Source organism: Sinocyclocheilus grahami, unplaced genomic scaffold, assembly GCF_001515645.1.
Source record: "Sinocyclocheilus grahami isolate Dianchi unplaced genomic scaffold, SAMN03320097.WGS_v1.1 scaffold249.1, whole genome shotgun sequence".
Classification (NCBI taxonomy): Eukaryota; Metazoa; Chordata; class Actinopteri; order Cypriniformes; family Cyprinidae; genus Sinocyclocheilus; species Sinocyclocheilus grahami.
Genome location: NW_015505428.1, coordinates 588,648 through 610,436, shown reverse-complemented (window position 1 = coordinate 610,436; position 21,789 = coordinate 588,648). Strand labels below are relative to the sequence as shown.

The 21,789-nt window shown below is 36.4% G+C and overlaps 1 protein-coding gene across 3 annotated transcripts; it reads right to left on the bottom strand.

Moving 5' to 3' along the window:
• Nucleotides 1-387: 387 nt before the first annotated feature.
• Nucleotides 388-19,155, bottom strand: synpo2b (synaptopodin 2b). Of its 3 annotated transcripts, none has more exons than XR_001610539.1 (3): nucleotides 18,937-19,155; nucleotides 13,837-16,036; nucleotides 388-410 (listed from the first exon to the last, which is right to left on the bottom strand). XR_001610539.1 is itself a non-coding variant. In XM_016289534.1 (2 exons), exon 2 carries the CDS (start codon nucleotides 15,771-15,773, stop codon nucleotides 13,959-13,961), a length of 1,815 nt encoding a protein of 604 aa, XP_016145020.1. In that variant the 5' UTR covers nucleotides 15,774-16,036; nucleotides 18,937-19,155; the 3' UTR covers nucleotides 13,834-13,958. The 3 variants fall into 3 exon arrangements, 1 of the variants encoding a protein (XP_016145020.1); XR_001610540.1 differs by lacking the exon at nucleotides 18,937-19,155 and adding an exon at nucleotides 16,627-16,673; XM_016289534.1 differs by lacking the exon at nucleotides 388-410 and having other exon boundaries at nucleotides 13,834-16,036.
• Nucleotides 19,156-21,789: the final 2,634 nt, after the last annotated feature.

Genomic DNA, 21,789 nt, shown 5'->3' with positions numbered 1-21,789 from the left:
CAAAATCATGTGACTCAAAGCTGATGAAACATGTAGCAAACTGCTCAAATTTATGATTTAAAAAAAAAATTAAAATACATATTTTTAGTCACAGTTTAGGGACCAGTTCTCACTATTATTACTATTTTAAGGTGTCCTTGTTACACATGTACTTACTATTATAATAACAATTAATTATGCATAATTACATGCAAGTAACCCTAACCATATAGTAAGTAATATTACTCAGTACTTAAATGTATAATTACACTGTAACATGGACACCTTAAAATAAAGTGTAACCCTAGTTGCTTATTAGCATGCATATGAGTAGCATATTTATTAGTAGGCTACTAATAAAGCACATATTAATGCATAAGCATATTTTAGATCCCTTAATCCTAAACCCCATACATAAACTTAACAACTACCTTACTAACTATTAATAAGCAGCACGAGTTTATTGAGGGAAAAGTCAGAGCTAATAGTGAGAATTGGCCCCCAGAGTAAAGTATAAGCATATTTTTCACATTTTATTTTGTGTCATGATGGCTATGTAAACATTTAGAGATCTGAGTGAAATGAATTACTGAAAATCACGTCCTTGAAAATAAATCAAATACACACTGACTGGGCTTTTTATATGTTAGATTTTGTTCTTGATTTTATCAATGTGCTACACACAGGCAGATTATATTTGCCATGACCTTTCTGTGTTTTGAAGTACACTTACAGTTAATATACAGCTTCATGTGAATCTGTATGAAGTATATTTTTGACTATAATTAGCATAATTTAATTAGGTTAGGCGAGACCTCAAGAATATTCCATCAGCTTTAAAATAGTGTGTCAGTCACTGCAACTAAGTAATATTACTCAGTACTTAAATGTATAATTACACTGTAACAAGGACACCTTAAAATAAAGTGTAACCCTAGTTGCTTATTAGCATGCATATGAGTAGCATATTTATTAGTAGGCTACTAATAAAGCACATATTAATGCATAAGCATATTTTAGATCCCTTAATCTTAAACCCCATACATAAACCTTTAAAATAGTGTGTCAGTCACTGCAATTAGTGTTTGTGCGCTAATAATATCAAGCAAAAGCAAATGCCAGAACTGATAGCTTATAGTTCGAGCTATTATTTAAAAGATATTCAGTATTAAATCAACAAAATAATGTGTAATTCAGATTTGAACACATAATAAATTAGGGATACACTCTTAAGTTCAAGTGACATTGTTACAATTACAAAAATAAGTACTTATTAAATAACTACAAGTACTTACTATACGGCTAAGGTTGGGGTTAGGGTTTGGTTTGTTGTTGGTTACATAACATCAGGTGTTTCCTAAATTAGTTTTGGTTGTTGTTGGGTAGTTATCTATGTAGGTAGTTAATGCTATTTATTATTTAATGGGCTTTAAGTATTCTACTGTAAAACGGCTCATGTTTTTCCATGCATATTTTCTTGAAGAGCTTAAAGGAAGCATTTGGGGACTGTCTGGAAGTCGCTGTGTTTACTGTAACTGTAGCACACAGAGAGAGAGAGTGTCAAATTCAAGGCTACTTATGCCTCCTGTAAATATAGACCGTGTCAGAGGATATGTCTGTGTACTGTGGCTCTTAGTTATAAACTAAGACTGATTCGTCCAGAGACTGTTCTAGATGATGATGATTTACTGTGCAGATACATGTGGTGAAAACACTATTCGGAACATTATTATTATTAACATTATTGCTCATATATCAAAATGATACATGCTTAATATATCACCAACAACAGAAATTTGAAATACATATGCATTTTATTTGCACAGTTTGTGTGTACTACTTTTTGAGCTACAATACAAGCAAAGGTTCCAACACTGTGAATATAATGTTAAACATCAGGCAAACGATACAAATGCATTTCACAAATTTTCAATAATAAAATACATTTTAGTTATTTTATTTTGGGATGAAATTTTGGATATAATTGTATAATAGTGTAAAAGTAAAATCAGTCATTCTAAATGTGAAATTAAATGTATCAAATCCATTGCACTTGCTCTTTCACACATGATACAAGGCTTTGCAAGCATCTTACAAGCTAGTGAGTGTGGATAACAAGCAAGAGCACTGCAATCATCTGCCACTGACATCCATTAATAACTCATATAAACCATGTTATTCAAATTGATCAAATGAAGCCGTTTTGAAATAAAATTAGCTAATTCTTGTTCTTGTTACCATACTGTCATTTTATCTATAGTACAATTATTGGAGAATGTTTTACAAGAATATACCATTTCCGTTTCAAACCAAAATGTCTAGTTTAATTCACTGTTACTTGATGTTTCTTTGTAATTACTTGTGAAATATATTAACAATTGCAGTAGCAGTTTTCGGTAACACTTTATTTTAAGGTGTCCTTGTTACACATGTTGCATGTACTTACAATTATAATAACAATTAAGTATGCATATTTGCATGCAATTAACCCTAAGCTAAACCCAAATCCTTACCCTAACCATATAGTAAGTACATGCAGTTAATATTACTCAGTACTTAAATGTATAGTTACACTGTAACAAAAACACCTTCAAATAAAGTGTAACACTTTTTTCAGTCCTGCTCTGCTTGCACATACAATGTACTTATTATAGTAATTAGGTACTAACCCTGAGCCTGCCCCTAAACATAACCCTACCCCATGCAGTTACATTATGTTATCAGTACTCTCTTACACTGTTCGTACACGTACTGTAAAATAAAGTGCAACAGCAATTTCTTATTGAAATTTGTTTCTAAGCCATTTTTTGTGCATTATAAACATTGCTGATTTTGACATACCTGGTGCAATGTCCTCAGGGTTTGCTGGGTTTCTGGGATCTGGTGTGTTTGGTGGTGTTTTTGATGCAAGTTCTTTATTTTCTGTGTTTTCTGCATTGACTTGATTTTCACTCTGAAATGAAGTGTCAGTTTGAACTTGGATGGTAGCTCATTGTGCATGTGTAGCAAACTTTACAAACAATTTTATATTAAAACGTATATTTAAATAATTTCACATTGTGGACAAATTGGCCTGAATGTGACTTTGTTCCACTATTAAAATCGTGCTGTGAAAGTTGTGCAGCAGTTTCTCCTGAGTTGGGTAAATTGATCTACATTTGACACAGATTAAAATCTCTGTGCACATAATGCTTGATTCCCCCAAAGTGCACTTGTATGTTGAGAGGGGTATCTTCTCTTCTATCACTCTCTGTTACAATTATTAAACAAAAACACTTTTATACCTAAGAGGTCAAGGGAAAATTCATGTCAACACCACTATTTCCAGCCAAAGCAGTTAGGATCACAACACGTCACAGCCAGAAGAACACTTTCACATTCTCATATTCTTTCCTTTCAAAATTTATGATTTACTTTAAAATAATTCGCTTCACTTGATCTTGGACCCTTGTTTTGGAGCAATCTCCTCCATTTAAGAGACACATTAACAAGCTATCATTTTATGCACAAATGCATTTTGGAACACAGTAGTGAGAATGGGTGCACACACACACACACAAACTCTCTCTCACACACACACAAACTCACACACACAGAGAGAGAGAGAGAGAGACACACACTTGAACAGTGATAAATGACGTAGGACCCTAAAGAAGGAACATTCAGAAGGACACAGGCACGTGGCATGTGCTATCATCCATGTGTGGCTGCCATTCATTCATTCAGCTGAGCACATGCTTGCTTTACAAAGAAACCACACGTACAGTAGTTCAAACGAGCAAATCACAATTATTTAACAGTTTAGTCTTACTAGGCTCAGCGTCAGTGGTTAAGTGTCAAGTTCAACATCAAATCAGATATCTGAGCCTTTATCACATCAGAAGAAAGGTTAGATATCATTGGTATTATCAGCGCCACAATATGTATTGCATTGATTTGCATCTTTTGTGCTGCCATGTCATGGTTTGTTATGCACAGTATAAGCATGTAGCCCAAGCCAGTGTATCTGTGTAGATGCTACTTACATTAAACATGGCATTGGCTTCATTCTGAATGCTTTCAAACGTGTATTTCTCTGATCTCCGCTGCCGCATCTTAAAAAGGCGCGACCCTCGGTTTGAGAGGAGAGAGAGTTCCTCCAGCATGATGTCTTTTGGAGTGGAAAGTTTCTTTCCTAGGTCCATCGTAACACCTGCATTAATATCACACCATTTGTGTTATAACAGAATAATTCAACAGAGCCATTTATAAAACCTTAGATAATGCTTTATAATAACTTAATAATAAATGATCAAATACATGGCTCCTATATATTTAAAAGTTTTATGTGGGACAATATATATATATATACATATTGTCCTATCGAAATCCAAAAATGTGAGCACTTTTACTGTACCAATTGCTTCTAGACCTCAAAATGTGTTTTAAATGTCAGAATCAGAAAGAGCTGTTTATACACACACAAGGAATTCGTCTTGGTGTCAGGAGCTTCCAGTGGAAACAAGTTCAGACAAAGTGCAGACATACATATAATTTAAGGTAATGAAATGAAATATAACACTAATAATAAAGAGAATAGACAATAAATTAAAACAAAATAATAGCTATATGATGATAAAAAAATATATAGCCTAGAGAAAATAGACGGAATTATGAATGTGCAAATGTTTTGAGAAGTTATGTGCAAAATATAGAGAAAATAGACAGTGTTATGAATATGCACACGTGCTATTTTACAGATGTACAGTCCTGAGATGCTATGTATTGTTCAGGTGGAATATGGCTGTTCTTATGCAACTCGGTGATGATATATCTGTGTCGGAGTGCAAGAACAGAAACAATGTATTTGTATTGAAGGACAAATTTAAAATAGATCTTCATTAATTCATGCTCTTGTTTTCTTCCTTGTAAGATTATATATATATAATATTATTACAGTGAGTGGTATGAAAGTTATTATGAAGTAAACTTTTACTGATGCTTCATATGATTCATATTTGAACACATACAGTCATTTAATTTATTCACACAACATATCATATATCATGGCATAAAGAAACCAAAAGTACAAAAGGTTATAGTCTGGATTCCTGTGTTAGACACACATTCTATGAAAGGTCACATGACAAATCATTCAATCTTAATAGAAACTGGTGAATTCATTATTAAAAGGTTAAATATGATGGTTATGAATGTTTTATTAAAGGGTGTATGTCACGTTATTGCTGCAGGAGCTTTTCAGCTATGCCCATGACGTTATTCTGTACATTTCCAAAACCAGATTCCAAACGTAACTTGATATTTAGAATAGAAAGCATTCATTTTTGGCATCATTAATGTTTACTGAATGATGTCTCAATAACACACACACTCACACACACACACACTCTCACACACACACACACACACTCAAGTAAAACAAACAAAACATTTTTAATAAATTATTGGCCAAAAAGTGCAAGAACGCTGAATTTTTAGTGCATGAATAAATCGAGTACACTGGATTTGTTTGAAATGTATTTGAACTAACAGCTTCTGAGAGTCTAAAATGGTCATTTTTGAGACTTGAAAAGAAATAAAAATTAGAAGTCACGGAAATATAGTAATTTCTAGTTATTCTCACCTCCAAAAGGCTGAAATTGTTAAAAATGTACTACATTTATCAAAAACAAATTGTAATGAATATTATAGTGTGTTGTTATTATAAACATCTTTGAGGAACGCATTGCAGTAAATGCACAGCAGAATGCTTGTGTAAGACCCGAGAGTCAGACTGCAGAAGAGAAGGGCTGTAAATGCAAATGTTCGAGCACTAATGTGAGATAATCCAGTGAAGTACGCTGCGTTACGAGCGTCTGAGACGTTAGAGGCACATCTGCAGCACGAGCTGGAGGATTTGAATACGAATGCAGCCCGTGGAGTCAGAGCACAGCTGCGCCGCAGGACAGGCCGCTCGCAACGCTCTCGCTGGAAGCTCAAACTGACATGCTGGAGACAGAGCAGCTGTCAGAGACGCCTGTCTGCACACGGACCAGACCCTCAGCTCACTGACTATATGAGGGCAAGAAAACAACATTTAACAGAAGAACCCACCATAAACACACACACACACACACACATGCAGTCTATACAAGCAATCCAGATGAATGCACAACTGAATTAAGAACTAAAATCATCTGCACATGATCAGCCATTACGACACATTTCACATATTTGGGCTGCAAATTGAAGGAAAATGCATTTCTGTGTCATGAGTCAGGTGGAACATCCTTATCAAACACCGGCACTCTGCTAGACGAGAATAAAAGAATCAAATATATGTATTTGTGACCCTGGAGCACAAAACCAGTCTTAAGTGTCAATTTTTCAAAATTGAGATTTACACATCAGCTAAAAGCTGAATAAATATGCTTGTTAGGATCGGACAATATTTGGCTGAGATACAACTATTTGAAAATCTGGAATCTGAGGGTGCAAAAAAATCTAAATATTGAGAAAATCATCTTTAAAGTTGTTCAAATGAAGTTCTTAGCAATGCATATTACTAATCAAACATTAAGTTTTGATATATTTACGGTAGGAGATTTACAAAATATCTTCATGGAACATGATCTTTACTTAATATCCTAATGATTTTTGGCATAAAAGAGAAATGTATAATTGTGACCCATACAATGTATTGTTGGCTATTGCTACAAATATCCCCCAGCGACTCAACACTGCTTTTGTTCTCCAGGATCACAAATCTCATGAAGCATGAGCTGGTGACAGAACATTTTGTCCAGGGTGTAGATTGGGTTACTGAGGCTGATCAAAGCCAAAAGAAACTTTCTTTGCACAATTCACACGGCCTTGCCATTCCATCCTTAACTAGCTGCTCTCATTGAAAAATTCAAAAAGGTCGATCTCTGAATTCTCTTGTTTGGTAACATTGCTAGCAATGCTTGTGTAGATAAACTGGTATTCTAGTTTTTTAATGGTAACACAATATTATCAGTATCTACTTGTATTGCTGTCACAATAAAAAAAAAATCAGATCAGAAAGAGATTCCTAAACAATCACTTTCAGTTTAATGTTCTTTTGTTAGGGCTTCTGTTTTAGTCATCTTTCCATTATCATGTGCACATTTATCCATCATGAGATCTAAAACACATCTCTGTGTATCTAGGTTTTGTTATCACAGTTTAAGTGTCCACAACCCCAACATTGTTATCGTTATCTTTATGCCCACACTGCACTCAGTCTCTCAAGGAAGGCCATTGTCTTACCTGTTAGATCCGCGTGTGTCTTGAGTTCTACCTGTACAGAGGAAGAGGGTACTTTAGGTAGATCGATCCGGCCCGATTTGTCCTTGTCTCGCACTCTTATTGACTTGCACTGGGGTGTGTGCGGGTGTTAGTGGAACACCAGCTTACATCAATAGGCTAATTTTAGCTGTGTTCAGCTCTCAAACCTCTCACAATGCTATGGTACGGAGGGGGGAGAACTGTCTGTATGCATGAGAATAAAGTGTGCAAAATCTGAGAGCGAGTACTTTGTGTGTGCAATTGTTTCACAGGCTGGGTCATTTAAGGCTTAGTAGACCTCACTATTTCTCTTTCCATACAATGTCTTGTTACATAACACATCATCCTGATGAGATCCTTGTCTGCTCCAGGAGAAAATCTAAATAATCCATTTTGCAGCTTTATAGTTTTTAAAAAGATCTGATAGACTCAAATGGTGGTATACTATAGTAAACATTGGTATATACAACAGTGACAGATTTTTCAGTCATCATGCATTAATAAAACTCTCTTTCGGGAACAGCTTGATGAATGTTATGATAGATGAGAGACTTTCAGATAGTTTGTGGTTTGGATTTCAAAAGGATTATCAAGCTTTCTAAAATATAGAATGTGCATGCTGGTTGCTGAGGTTCATTCAGATAGAAATAATAATCTGTGCTGTTTCTAGAGTTAGTTATCAATTCACACATTGACTTACACGGTAAAGAAATAAACATTCGTGTGTCTGTGTACACCACAAACAGCAATGAAATATTAAGATGAACTTGATCAAGTGAGAGTCTAGAAACATAAGATCAAGTCACACTATCAGAGATAAAAACATAATCAGAGACTCAAAGGCAACACAGTGAAAAGATCACACTTCCATCATTTCTGATAAGTTTAAAAAATAATAATGATTTATTGAAACATGTTGTTCGGGAGTGATCTAAATCCCATCAGTAGTTCAGAGTAATCACTGTTGCATACTGACTGCGCTTGTCACAACTAACTAGATTAACTGTACACGGTTACACAAATACAACTAATCTACTCCACTAAAGAAAAAACTATTGTGCTCAGGTAGTGTAGAATGTGTAATGTGTATGAATATAATAATACTGTATAAATACACTATAATGAGCGCTTTTTCATTAATAATCGGTTCTCAACAAGAGGGCCTCAGCAAACTTTCAAGGGGTCTGCAAGGTAATTAAAAACTTATTTAGGTTATTTAATAATATTAAGAATGTTAGGCCAACAACATACTGTAAACTGATAACATAATGTAGAGCAAAGGTCTGCACAGACTGAGTTTCATTCCACACCCACTCAGTCCAGATTTGACTGAATATGTACACACATGTATATAGCGAGTCTAGCGTTAAAATATCTATGCAAGTAATGCTCAGTTTCTCTAAAGTGCTATTTTTGTTAAATCTGGTGTCATTCAGTGCTTAAACATTTTATTTTTTAAGTTTATGTTATTATGCTTAAAAATGTTATGTTGTTTAAGGTTATTTTCGGCCTCTTGGAGCTTCACAGCAACTGGAGTGGAAAATCATTTTCAATACTGATAATAAATCAGCATATGTGAGCCTGCAGCACAAAAGCAGTGTTAAGTCGCTGGGGGATATTTGTAGCAATAGCCAACAATACATTGTATGGGTCAAAATTATACATTTCTCTTTTATGCTAAAAATCATTAAGATATTAAGTAAAGATCATGTTCAGTGAAGATATTTAGTAAATTTCCTACCGTAAATATATCAAAACTTAATGTTTGATTAGTAATATGCATTGCTAAGAACTTCATTTGGACAACTTTAAAGATGATTTTCTCAATATTTTTTTATCCTATCATAACAAACCATACATCAATGGAAAGCTTAATTATTCAGCTTTCATGTGATGAATAAATCTCAATTTTGAAAAATTGACCCTTAAGACTGGTTTTGTGCTCCAGGGTCACGTATTATACTGATTTCTGAAGATCATGTGGCACTGAAGACTGGAGTAACGATGATGAAAATTCAGCTTTCATCACAGAAATAAATTACAGTTTAATAGATATTCACACAAAAAACAGTTTGTTTAAATTTATAATAATATTTCACATTTTACTGTATTTTTTCTGTATTTTTATTAAATAAATGCAACCTTGATGAGCATAAGCGCCTTTAAGAAACTACTGATAATAAATCAGCATATGTGAGCCTGCAGCACAAAAGCAGTGTTAAGTCGCTGGGGGATATTTGTAGCAATAGCCAACAATACATTGTATGGGTCACAATTATACATTTCTCTTTTATGCCAAAAATCATTAGGATATTAAGTAAAGATCATGTTCAGTGAAGATATTTAGTAAATTTCCTACTGTAAATATATCAAAACTTAATGTTTGATTAGTAATATGCATTGCTAAGAACTTCATTTGGACAACTTTAAAGATGATTTTCTCAATATTTTTTTATCCTATCATAACAAACCATACATCAATGGAAAGCTTAATTATTCAGCTTTCATGTGATGAATAAATCTCAATTTTGAAAAATTGACCCTTAAGACTGGTTTTGTGCTCCAGGGTCACGTATTATACTGATTTCTGAAGATCATGTGGCACTGAAGACTGGAGTAACGATGATGAAAATTCAGCTTTCATCACAGAAATAAATTACAGTTTAATAGATATTCACACAAAAAACAGTTTGTTTAAATTTATAATAATATTTCACATTTTACTGTATTTTTTCTGTATTTTTATTAAATAAATGCAACCTTGATGAGCATAAGCGCCTTTAAGAAACATAAAGACATTGCTAATTTTGGTTCAGGGGAGGTCAGGGTTGGTTGGCAGAGGATTAATTCTGGGTTATAATTAGATACCATCAAAACATTTTTCGGTGCAGTTGCACTCTTCAAACTCTGAGACATGAAAGCTAGACTCCTGCTAAAATGGCATTGATAAGAGAGACGTTCGGGAGAAGTTTCTCAGTTTGGGAAGGTTTCCAAATGAATGCTTCAGAAGTTGCAACCTGTGTGTCTAATTATCACCTCTGTCAGCTAAGAACTTCATTTGGACAACTTTAAAGATGATTTTCTCAATATTTTTTTATCCTATCATAACAAACCATACATCAATGGAAAGCTTAATTATTCAGCTTTCATGTGATGAATAAATCTCAATTTTGAAAAATTTACCCTTAAGACTGGTTTTGTGCTCCAGGGTCACGTATTATACTGATTTCTGAAGATCATGTGGCACTGAAGACTGGAGTAACGATGATGAAAATTCAGCTTTCATCACAGAAATAAATTACAGTTTAATAGATATTCACACAAAAAACAGTTTGTTTAAATTTATAATAATATTTCACATTTTACTGTATTTTTTCTGTATTTTTATTAAATAAATGCAACCTTGATGAGCATAAGCGCCTTTAAGAAACATAACACTGATCCCAAACTTTTGGTGTGTGCATATGTACACACACACACTGTGACTTAATTTGATCAATCAAAATACTAATTTGATTCAAGTTTCCAACTGACTCTTTGTGACTGTGGATAGTTTGTGTGAAGTGTGATATGATGAGGCAGAGAACTACCCCTGCTGTACCTTTCGCTGGTCACCGGAGGCTGTGAAGTATGGAAGTGCGCTGAAGTAAAGCTGTTGGCAGGGGATGTAACAGCTATTACGGGCCCCATCTCTTGAGGGCCACCGGAAGACTCGTACAACACTCTTTGCTTCCATTCTGCTGCCGTTTCTGGTAGTGATTTTCTATGAGTAGCAGAGATTTTGGACTCTTCAGGACCAAAGGAGCTTTGAGAAACCGCCTCGGAGGGCTGTTCCACCCACGGATATTGCCTGCTCAGTGATTCACGTGTTGAAAGGACACCTGGGGTGGACACAGGAGAAGCGGGAGACACAGAGAACAGTCTCTGAGGGAAAGACAAGGAACGGCTCCTGCTGAATCCCTACACAGAGAAAGAAAGATAAGCATGCACACTTTGAACAGTACACATTATTTGACTCACGAGCAAATAATCACAAGTTTTAGTTTGCAACACAAAGAAGCTCTTGTGGCTGTTGTGTTTCTCACAATACTTTTTACGTCACACTAATAAATGAAAATGTAGACTGCCCTCTTCTGGACATGCCTGTAAATGCTATTTAGAGACATTGCTAATTTTGGTTCAGGGGAGGTCAGGGTTGGTTGGCACAGGATTAATTCTGGGTTATAATTAGATACCATCAAAACATTTTTCGGTGCAGTTGCACTCTTCAAACTCCGAGACATGAAAGCTAGACTCCTGCTAAAATGGCATTGATAAGAGAGACATTCGGGAGAAGTTTCTCAGTTTGGGAAGGTTTCCAAATGATTGCTTCAGAAGTTGCAACCTGTGTGTCTAATTATCACCTCTGTCAGACAGTACTGCTGTCCTCAAGCGTTGTTATTAAAACATGATTTTTCTATTCAGCTTGGAGTTGAGTTGGGGGATATTTCAGCACTTACCTCTGGTTAAAGGCACTTGACTAGTTCAGAAGTGTAAGACCTATCAGATTTCTAAGCAGAAGTGGTGTCTTAATAGGGTTTGTGTGTTTCAAACATGGTGGAGCAAGAGCTATTTATATAATGAGCTATGTGCAGAGTTAAGAGAAACACAGCCCACAACCCACTGCAAGAGTATATCAACAATCTGAGAAGAACAGAACTAATCTGACAGAACTGTTCACGATATCTCATCATTTGAGTTTGTTTAAAGTCTTCTGTGTTATGTAGTATTGAGGTGTATTTTTATTTGTATTACACTGATGGAAAATATAGTGCATTTTTCCATGTATGGACTGGTCTTTGTAGGACTTTACCAGAGAGAAGGCAGAAAGAGTAGCATTGGTAACATGGAAATACAAGAAAGTGCAAAGAAAAAATACAGAAATGAAAGCACAGAAAGCATGAGACAGAGCTGATGGGAATATTTATTAAAGAAAAGTGCAATAGTTTCTAAATTACAAGAGGAAAGAAGAACAGAAGTAACATAGTTCAGAATGATATTTGAATGAGTATTCTGTACACCCGTCCTCAGTGTTGGGGGTAACGCATTACAAGTAACGCGAGTTACGTAATCAGATTACTTTCTTCAAGTAACTAGTAAAGTAACACATTACTTTTTAATTTACAAGAGAATATCTGAGTTACTTTTTCAAATAAGTAACGCAAGTTACTTTGTTTCCATTTTATTGACTGACAGCTCTGGTGTTGCCATGCTGAGAGAAATCAGAAGATGTTACTGTAGCTCTAAAATAAATATGAATATGCATTAATTCGTCTCTCTCACACAAAAAAACACAGATTCAGTATTCCTCAAAATGAATAAAAATAATGCAACTCAGAATATGACGCAAACCTGCAATAATTAAATGTTAAACAACACAAATATCCTTTATGTATTTAATCCCATTCTATTAGCTTCTGAGCTTCGATGATCCAGTTCAAGCGTACTAATAAGCACAAATTACTCTAGACGAACATTTGTGTGTCTTTGTTTATTGCTGAAGTGTGTTCTTCTGCATTCTACTGTACTTTCCCTTCAGCCTGAGGCTTATTCATTTCACTTTTGGTGTGAAAAGCTTTTATATTTGCCAAAAATATAACTTTTTTATTTTAAAAACAAACAAGCAAGCCCTGTCCAGATTTAACAAGTAATGCAAAAGTAACGTAACGCATTACTTTCCATAAAAAGTAACGCAATATTGTAATGCATTACTTTTAAAAGTAACTTTCCCCAACACTGCCCGTCCTTTGTTCACTGTATCTGAACAGCACATAATACGAATGAAGTATTCTGAATTATATTTTTAGATTAACTTGAAATGCCCAAAAGAGAATATCCACAAGAAAAAAATATAACTATGCCTTTAAACCATCTGAGAAAGGTTTTCCTCACTAACAACAACTGATCTGGAGGTCTGACAGAATTGCAAAGGAGGCTCAATCCGAGGGGAGATCTAGTATATTGATCTGAAACTCTAGCATTTAATGCATTTAACACAAATTATTGAATTGTTGCTTAGACAATGTGGCTGGCAAAAATCGCAAGTTTATCATCCAGGCCCACTTGGCATAATATGGTGAATGTGTTGTGTTGCTTGACACAAAAAAGAGAAAATATCAAACAGATTTTCTATTTTTTTAAAAACACAAAATAACTGTCATTAATGTGGAAACATATCACATTGAAATAATTCTGAAATAATAAATTGTAGAACTCTTATATAATGCATGGAAATCATATCTTGTGCATTGATCTGGAACGAATGAGGAAACCATTTTTCTTTGATCTTTTGATATATTAGTGGTGATTGCGCTATAAAAATGTTCAAAAATCATTATATATGCAAAAACAGCACTTTTTCAATCTGCCAAAACAACTCGTTTTGCATATATACTGTTGTTTGTGCAAAAAAAACTTTACTAACATTATAAGTGAATCTCAAGTAACACTTTAGATTAGTGAACACTATTTGCTGTTAACTCGTTGCTTACTAGCATGCATATTACTTGCATATTGCATATACTACCTTACTTACTATCAATAAGCAGCAAATGAGGCGTCTATTGAGGGGAAACTCTTAGTCAGTCGTGAATATGTGTTCCCTAATCTAAAGTGTTACCCAAGAAACATGCCATAATCCCTTTAAAACTTAGTTAACGCTGCATAATGACTGGTTTCCATTGCTTGCCTCTAGTGTTTGTTTTTTTAGCCGAAAACTTTGGTCTTGGAGCCACTGGTATTGCACACCGTGAAGCGTATTCATTATTCACGGGTAAAGAGGACCCTACACAGACATTGCCTTCAGAGCTTGCAGAAGGCATGCAGGCGTTTGAGAGGCCTTTGTTTCTGTAGCTATCGCGCATGGTTAGTTGTTTGCCATGTGACTGTTGTGGAGTAATGGTGGCCTCATTTGATGCAGACTGAGGGACATAGGGGTAAGGCACACTTACCAGATTTTGCTTAACTGACTGCGAACTATTTAGGGAGCGAGAGAGCGCTGCCGATGGCTCACAAGCAAGGGACTGGGGTTGAAAACTGGCAGGGGTTTGAGCAGAAGTCTGCTTAGACTCTATAATGGAGTTGTAGGTGAAAAGCGAGGAATTCAGCTGGTAAGGCTGATGTTTCATGACATCCAGAACATTGAGATGCTTGGGTGGTGGATTCGTCTTCTCTTTGTTTGCTTTAGGCTTCATCTTTGCACTAGTTGCAGGAGGGGGTTGTTTGACCGCCGCAAGGGGATAAAAAGGAGACAAAATAGGATTGTAGGATACAGGAGGTCGGGAACGGACGTTAGAAGAGTGTTTCCAGGTGCTTGGCATTGAAAGTGTCGGCGAGGATGATCTGGCCTTGCTGGCTCGCACGGTCTCATCATCCACCACAAATTTGTTCATACGGGACTGTCTCCGAGCAAAGAGTTCAGCTCCTTTTCCTTTAAGGTTCAGCCCCTCAGAAGCACCTGCATCTGATGAATAACCTTTAGGAAATGATTTAGATGCCTGAACGTATGTGTTGAGGTGTTGAGGTGGGCAAGAAGCAACAGAGTTACCATCATTTTGTGAGCTAATCCGCGATGTTTTAGACTGACCAGCACGCAGTGAAGCTGGTGTGTGTTGTGCATGACTCGGTTCTGGAGTCCAGGCTGATTGATAGAGGTTTGGTGGGCTTTGTTGGGGTACTGCATGCACCTGGGTGTGTCCCATAGCTGGAACTGAACTTGATGGTGCGAGGGGACTCTGAAAGCGCTCTGCGGACCAAGGAGGGCAAGCTGGGTTGATGACAGGTTTGGGTAGGACAGGTGGAGGGTTTTTCTGCTTGATCCTCGGAGCTTGCATGAAATTGCATGCTTCAGCACCCAGACTGAGAAAGTCGTCTTCTGCAACAGACTCTGTTAAGGACTTCTGCTTGCCTTTTTTCTGAAGCGGAGGCATCTCTTTCGAGTCTGTCTTGTTTGCTCCTCTCCGTTTAGTTTCTGGCAGGATCCCTGTTTTAATTGCAGGTATGGTGACACGTTCATCACGTGAAGCAATGATGTCTGAGGTGGGGGACCAAACCTGTGGAGTTGTGTTTACTGGAACGGGAACCTTGAATATGTTTTCAGGTTTCTTAGGTGTAGGGCTTGAGATGCCTTTGACTGGTGAAAAACTTTTTTGTCCTTGATTATGGCCACCCGTGAAGGGCTTCGCAGTTCTGTTGGAGACGAGGGATCTGGGAACGGCTGAACCTTGGTGGCCATTCATACCGTTTGCTGATTGTGGTAACATCTGTTGCTGAAATGGTTGCTGTTGCCTTACATAGATATCTTGAGGGGCTTGTGTACTTTGTTCCTGCGGAGGAGGCTTAACAGGTGCATGCAGTGGCGAGCCTTTTAGTCTCATTCCCTCTTGCTCCTCGGAAAGCTCATCCATCCTTTGACGCCTCTGGGCAAACATTAAGGCTCCCTTTCCTTTAGTCTGTGGAAGATGCTCCATTGTTTCCACGTTTGACTCGGTCTGTACTTTGAAATTCTGTTTTGCTCAAAGCAGTACCGTGGTTCTGAGCACTGAAGGAGCCGTATTCTTCTCAGAATCTATTTTTTGTGGCAATCTGAAGTCCGTCCTGAAATCTGTCACCCAGAATCCGTACCATGTGAACCTTTTTTAGACACTTCTTGAACATCAACTCGCTCTTCTTTTTATGTTATGTTTACACTTCAGAGTTGGCTTTTTTTCAGCTGCCTCACTCCATCTTAGTCCTGTGAAGGTAAATGTAGAACAAGGAAATATAGTAAATTGCATGAGAAATATGAAGAATGCAATTCCACAAAACACTGCAGGAATTATTTAGAAATTGACCAGATTAACAACATGGGATCATGGTGTTATCATCTCATAATAATCATGGTTAATACATTCCCTCTGTCATTATTAATAAACACCAGCTATTATTTTAAAAGATAAGGTATTATTAAGCAATTTTGACATTTTTATTGAAGTGGCATTTAGTTTTTATCAGTTTATAGTGTTGAATTTCTCTGCACATCTTAATAAATCCATCAAAACATCATCACACAAGCCTCAGAAGAACATTGTTAGCTGACTCATTAAAGCTTTAACCATATACTAATTTAAGATTAAGTCAACTAATCTTGCCTCATTAATCAGATAGCATCGAAACAATTCCAGCTGCATCATTTACATCCAAATCCAACTTTCTCACACAGCTCAATCCAACGTTATTATCAGAATACAATTGTTCATTTTCTAAATTTAAGTGTATTCAAATGCAGCTTTCAAATAAGAAATAAGCATCCCTCAAATTATTAGAAAATGAGCACACACTTACGCTATAAATCCAGGCAATCTATCTTTTAACGTTGTAAAAAAAAAAAATTCTAATGCTTACACTTGGCTTTCTAACAGTCAGCTTAGTCCAAAGCACCCTGACTTACTAAAGGCTTTTTAGGTGAACAAACATTGTGAGACGTCATAAAACCCCTTGGCTAAAGGGGGTATCTGTGCAAACTGTGTCATGCTCTGTGGTGGAAAGAGAGAGAGAGAGAGAGAGGAGAGGTGGGGTCCACTATTTAACGAGTCAGGTCTTCTCAATGAGGGATCGTATGACAAATCTCTACTGACACATGCTGGTGCCTATCAAACCTGTGTCCTGAGGACTACTGCAGGGACACACTCTTATTGAAGTATCTCTCTGATGCTGGTTTAGCATATGACTTGCCTCATCCTTCCCAAACCATTACTAGTATTGACAACGGGTGAGCAATTTAAGAGAAAAAGCTAAACTTTGTGCTTTTAATTGCATATTAGACCAACAGGGGCCGGTTGCATTAACTACTTAAACTGTAGTCACCGAATTCCTTTTCTTAGTCATAACTTTTTTTTAAAAGTTGATTACAAAAAGGTAGATTTGTCTGTTAGTTGGTTAAACTTAGTTGGCTATGTTTATGTAACTGGCCCCAATAGCAAAACCTAAAAATCCTTGAGTGTTTCAGTATGTGAGCACATGTGTGACCCTGGAGCACAAAACCAGTCTTAAGTGTTAATTTTTCAAAATTGAGATTTATACATCATCTGAAAGCTGAACAAATACGCTTTCCATTGATGTATGGGTTGTTAAGATAGGACAATATTTGGTGCAATAATCTGAGGGTGCAAAAAAAATCTAAATATTGAGAAAATCATCTTTAAAGTTGTTCAAATTAAGTTCTTAGCAATGCATATTACTAATCAAACATTAAGTTTGTATATATTTACGGTAGGAGATTTACAAAATATCTTCATGGAACACGATCTTTACTTAATATCCTAATGATTTTTGGCATAAAAGAAAAATCTATAATTTTGACCAATACTCTATGTATTGTTGGTTATTGCTACAAATATCCCCCAGCGACTTAACACTGCTTTTGTGCTCCAGGCTTAGAGCTTATCTAACAGTCAGCTTAGTCCAAAGCACCCTGACTTACTAAAGGCTTTTTAGGTGAACAAACATTGTGAGACGTCATAAAACCCCTTGGCTAAAGGGGGTATCTGTGCAAACTGTGTCATGCTCTGTGGTGGAAAGAGAGAGAGAGAGAGAGAGGAGAGGTGGGGTCCACTATTTAACGAGTCAGGTCTTCTCAATGAGGGATCGTATGACAAATCTCTACTGACACATGCTGGTGCCTATCAAACCTGTGTCCTGAGGACTACTGCAGGGACACACTCTTATTGAAGTATCTCTCTGATGCTGGTTTAGCATATGACTTGCCTCATCCTTCCCAAACCATTACTAGTATTGACAAAGGGTGAGCAATTTAAGAGAAAAATCAAAACTTTGTGCTTTTAATTGCATATTAGACCAACAGGGGCCGGTTGCATTAACTACTTAAACTATAGTCACCGAATTCCTTTTCTTAGTCATAACTTTTTTTAAGTTGATTACAAAAAGGTAGATTTGTCTGTTAGTTGGTTAAACTTAGTTGGCTATGTTTATGTAACTGGCCCCAATAGCAAAACCTAAAAATCCTTGAGTGTTTCAGTATGTGAGCACATGTGTGACCCTGGAACACAAAACCAGTCTTAAGTGTCAATTTTTCAAAATTGAGATTTATACATCATCTGAAAGCTGAACAAATACGCTTTCCATTGATGTATGGGTTGTTAAGATAGGACAATATTTGGTGCAATAATCTGAGGGTGCAAAAAAAATCTAAATATTGAGAAAATCATCTTTAAAGTTGTTCAAATTAAGTTCTTAGCAATGCATATTACTAATCAAACATTAAGTTTGTATATATTTACGGTAGGAGATTTACAAAATATCTTCATGGAACACGATCTTTACTTAATATCCTAATGATTTTTGGCATAAAAGAAAAATCTATAATTTTGACCAATACTCTATGTATTGTTGGTTATTGCTACAAATATACCCCAGCGACTTAACACTGCTTTTGTGCTCCAGGCTTAGAGCTTATATTGTTAAAATTCACTCTATTGGATATGTAAGATAATATATTAAGTATTTAAAGTATTCCGATGTTTATTACATTTCTTTTGTAAGGTAACATTAGATAACAGTAGAAAAAGAAAGCAGAGACAGATACAGACAAAGACAGCTGCTGAAGGACAGATTTGGAGCAGGTTTATGTCTTACTTGGTGTCTGCTGGGTCCCGTCGAGGAGGCAGTGCCCCACCGTTTGCTCAAAACCCTGGACTTGAAGTGCACTTGACACACGGGAGGTCCCACGCCTCCCCCTCCTCCTCCTCCTCCTCTTATGCCTTTTTTTTGCTTCCTCAGTTTCCAAGGATTCAGCGTTCCTGCTGGCTTCTAGTGTGAACCTGTGCTGGAAGAGCTGCAGTCCACCTGACTCTGCTGTCTTGTTCAGATGTACTTCGAGGAGGATCTGTACCAGTCTCTTCAGTGTGGGACTGTCAGAGTCATGTCAAAGCATGCTGACAGAACCAGCTTTTAAGTGATCAGAGCCACACTTGCATGCTTGATAACATTTCTGTTTCTCCACAATGGAAATAGAAAGGTGCAGAGGGGCTGTCTGACCTTGTCTCAATAAACTCCTAATTGTAGTTTTTAAGTTAAGGTATGTGAATATGATCATGCAGGATAAGGCATTCATATGTACTTTATAAGTAGTAATAAACAGCCAACATGCATGCTAATAAACAACTAGTTTATAGTGAGAATTTGTTTGAATATATATTTACATTTAGTCATTTTGCAGACGCTTTTATCCAAAATGACTTACAAATGAGGACAATATAAGCAATCAAAACCAACTACAGAGCAATAATATGTAAGTGCTGTGACAAGTCCTGGTTAATCTAACGCAGTACACATAGCAAGGGTTTTTTAATATAATAAATAAAAAGAAAACAAGTAGATAGAATAAAAAAAGACAAGTAGTAAAAATAGAAATAGAATAGAGAGTGCAAGTGTTAGAGGGTCAGGGGTTTTTAGAATGTAAATATATACGGTATGTGTGTGTGTGTGTGTGTGTGTGTGTGTACATATTTACTATATATATATAACAGACCATTTGTTTTGCTTATGTCATTGCAATTAAATTCCATGTAAATCAAAAATACTTTTTAGTTTTTGCATCCATTTAATTCTAGAATGCACTCATCTGCATTGAGCCAATGAATGGATATATACAGAGAACAATAACTAAGATATAAAAAGCATTTAAAGCATTACTTGGCACAAAATCCTTTGCTATTCCAGGCACTTAACCGTGAAGCAATGTTGTGCTGAAAATAAGCACAACCTGCTGTAACACAGCCCTAATATAGACAAGAGAATCAAATGGTTCCTGGGATCTTGTGAGCCGTAGAACTCAGAAACTTAACTTGAAACTTAACACGGCAAATGAAAAACTCTGACTTTGTGTTGTCTACAAAACCCTAAAATGTTCATGACTAAAAGTGTTCAAGCTCCAGGCCTAAGCGTGCACACGAGTATTTGGTGATTTCCAAAATGGCACAAGTGAGTCTAATGGAGTGAATTCTGCAGTGCCATCACCAGCTCTCCTGCTCGCTCTCTCTCTCTCTAGAAGGAATGGTATTCACTGTTTGTGTCTAAATGTTAAACTAGCATTTGTGTCCTGGAAGCCAAACACAACAGTGCGGTGGCTGTTTTCCATATTGTCCTCCTGATGGTCCTTACAAAGTCTCATTACCATTTATGTCTCATCACACAAGCATGGACAGAGATAAAGAGATATGAATGGGGGGGATATACAGTTTATTACCACCCAAGTGATGATTTTACGTCATATGACCAGTGTACGGTCCAAATTGCTATATGCGTAAAATGCATGTGCTCATTGTCTTATATGTTGCAGTATTGCTTGTGTATTTCCTCTAAACGCAGATAATAAACACAGCCTCTAGAAACAAGGGACGGCACATCAGAAAAAGTGAGGCCTAAGCGTGCACACGAGTATTTGGTGATTTCCAAAATGGCACAAGTGAGTCTAATGGAGTGAATTCTGCAGTGCCATCACCAGCTCTCCTGCTCGCTCTCTCTCTCTCTAGAAGGAATGGTATTCACTGTTTGTGTCTAAATGTTAAACTAGCATTTGTGTCCTAGAAGCCAAACACAACAGTGCGGTGGCTGTTTTCCATATTGTCCTCCTGATGGTCCTTACAAAGTCTCATTACCATTTATGTCTCATCACACAAGCATGGACAGAGATAAAGAGATATGAATGGGGGGATATACAGTTTATTACCACCCAAGTGATGATTTTACTTCATATGACCAGTGTACGGTCCAAATTGCTTTATGCGTAAAATGCATGTGCTCATTGTCTTTTATGTTGCAGTATTGCTTGTGTATTTCCTCTAAATGCAGATAATAAACACAGCCTCTAGAAACAAGGGACGGCACATCAGAAAAAGTGCGTTGTCATTCTTATCTCTGACAGAAAGCTGTTTTATTGGGCTGACCCTTGACCTTCATCAAATAAATATTTCAGCTGGACAAAATGTCTTTGATATGTGAAAGTCTGATAGGAGTCAACACATGCATACACATATCATCTCAGTTGTGGAGCAACAGCCCAGTTTTTCCACTTTCACATCTGAAGTAGAAAGCTTCTGTAGCATTATACACTACAGTTCAAACGTATGGAGTCAGTAAGATATTTACCTGTTTGTTCATTTATTTATTTGGAAAGAAATTAATACTTTTATTCAACAAGGATGCATTAAACCGATCAAAAGTGACAGTAAAGACATTTAGAATGTTACTAAAGATTACAAACTTTCTATTCATCAAAGAATTCTGGAAAAAGGTATACTAACTGTTATATTATATTACACTCTAAAAAGTGCTGGGTTGTTTCAAATATGGACTAACCCAACTGTTGGGTTTGAGAGAGAAAGAGAGAGAGAGAGAGAGAGAGAGAGAGAGAGAGAGAGAGAGAGAGAGAGAGAGAGAGAGAGAGAGAGAGAGAGAGAGAGAGAGAGAGAGAGAGAGAAAGAGAAG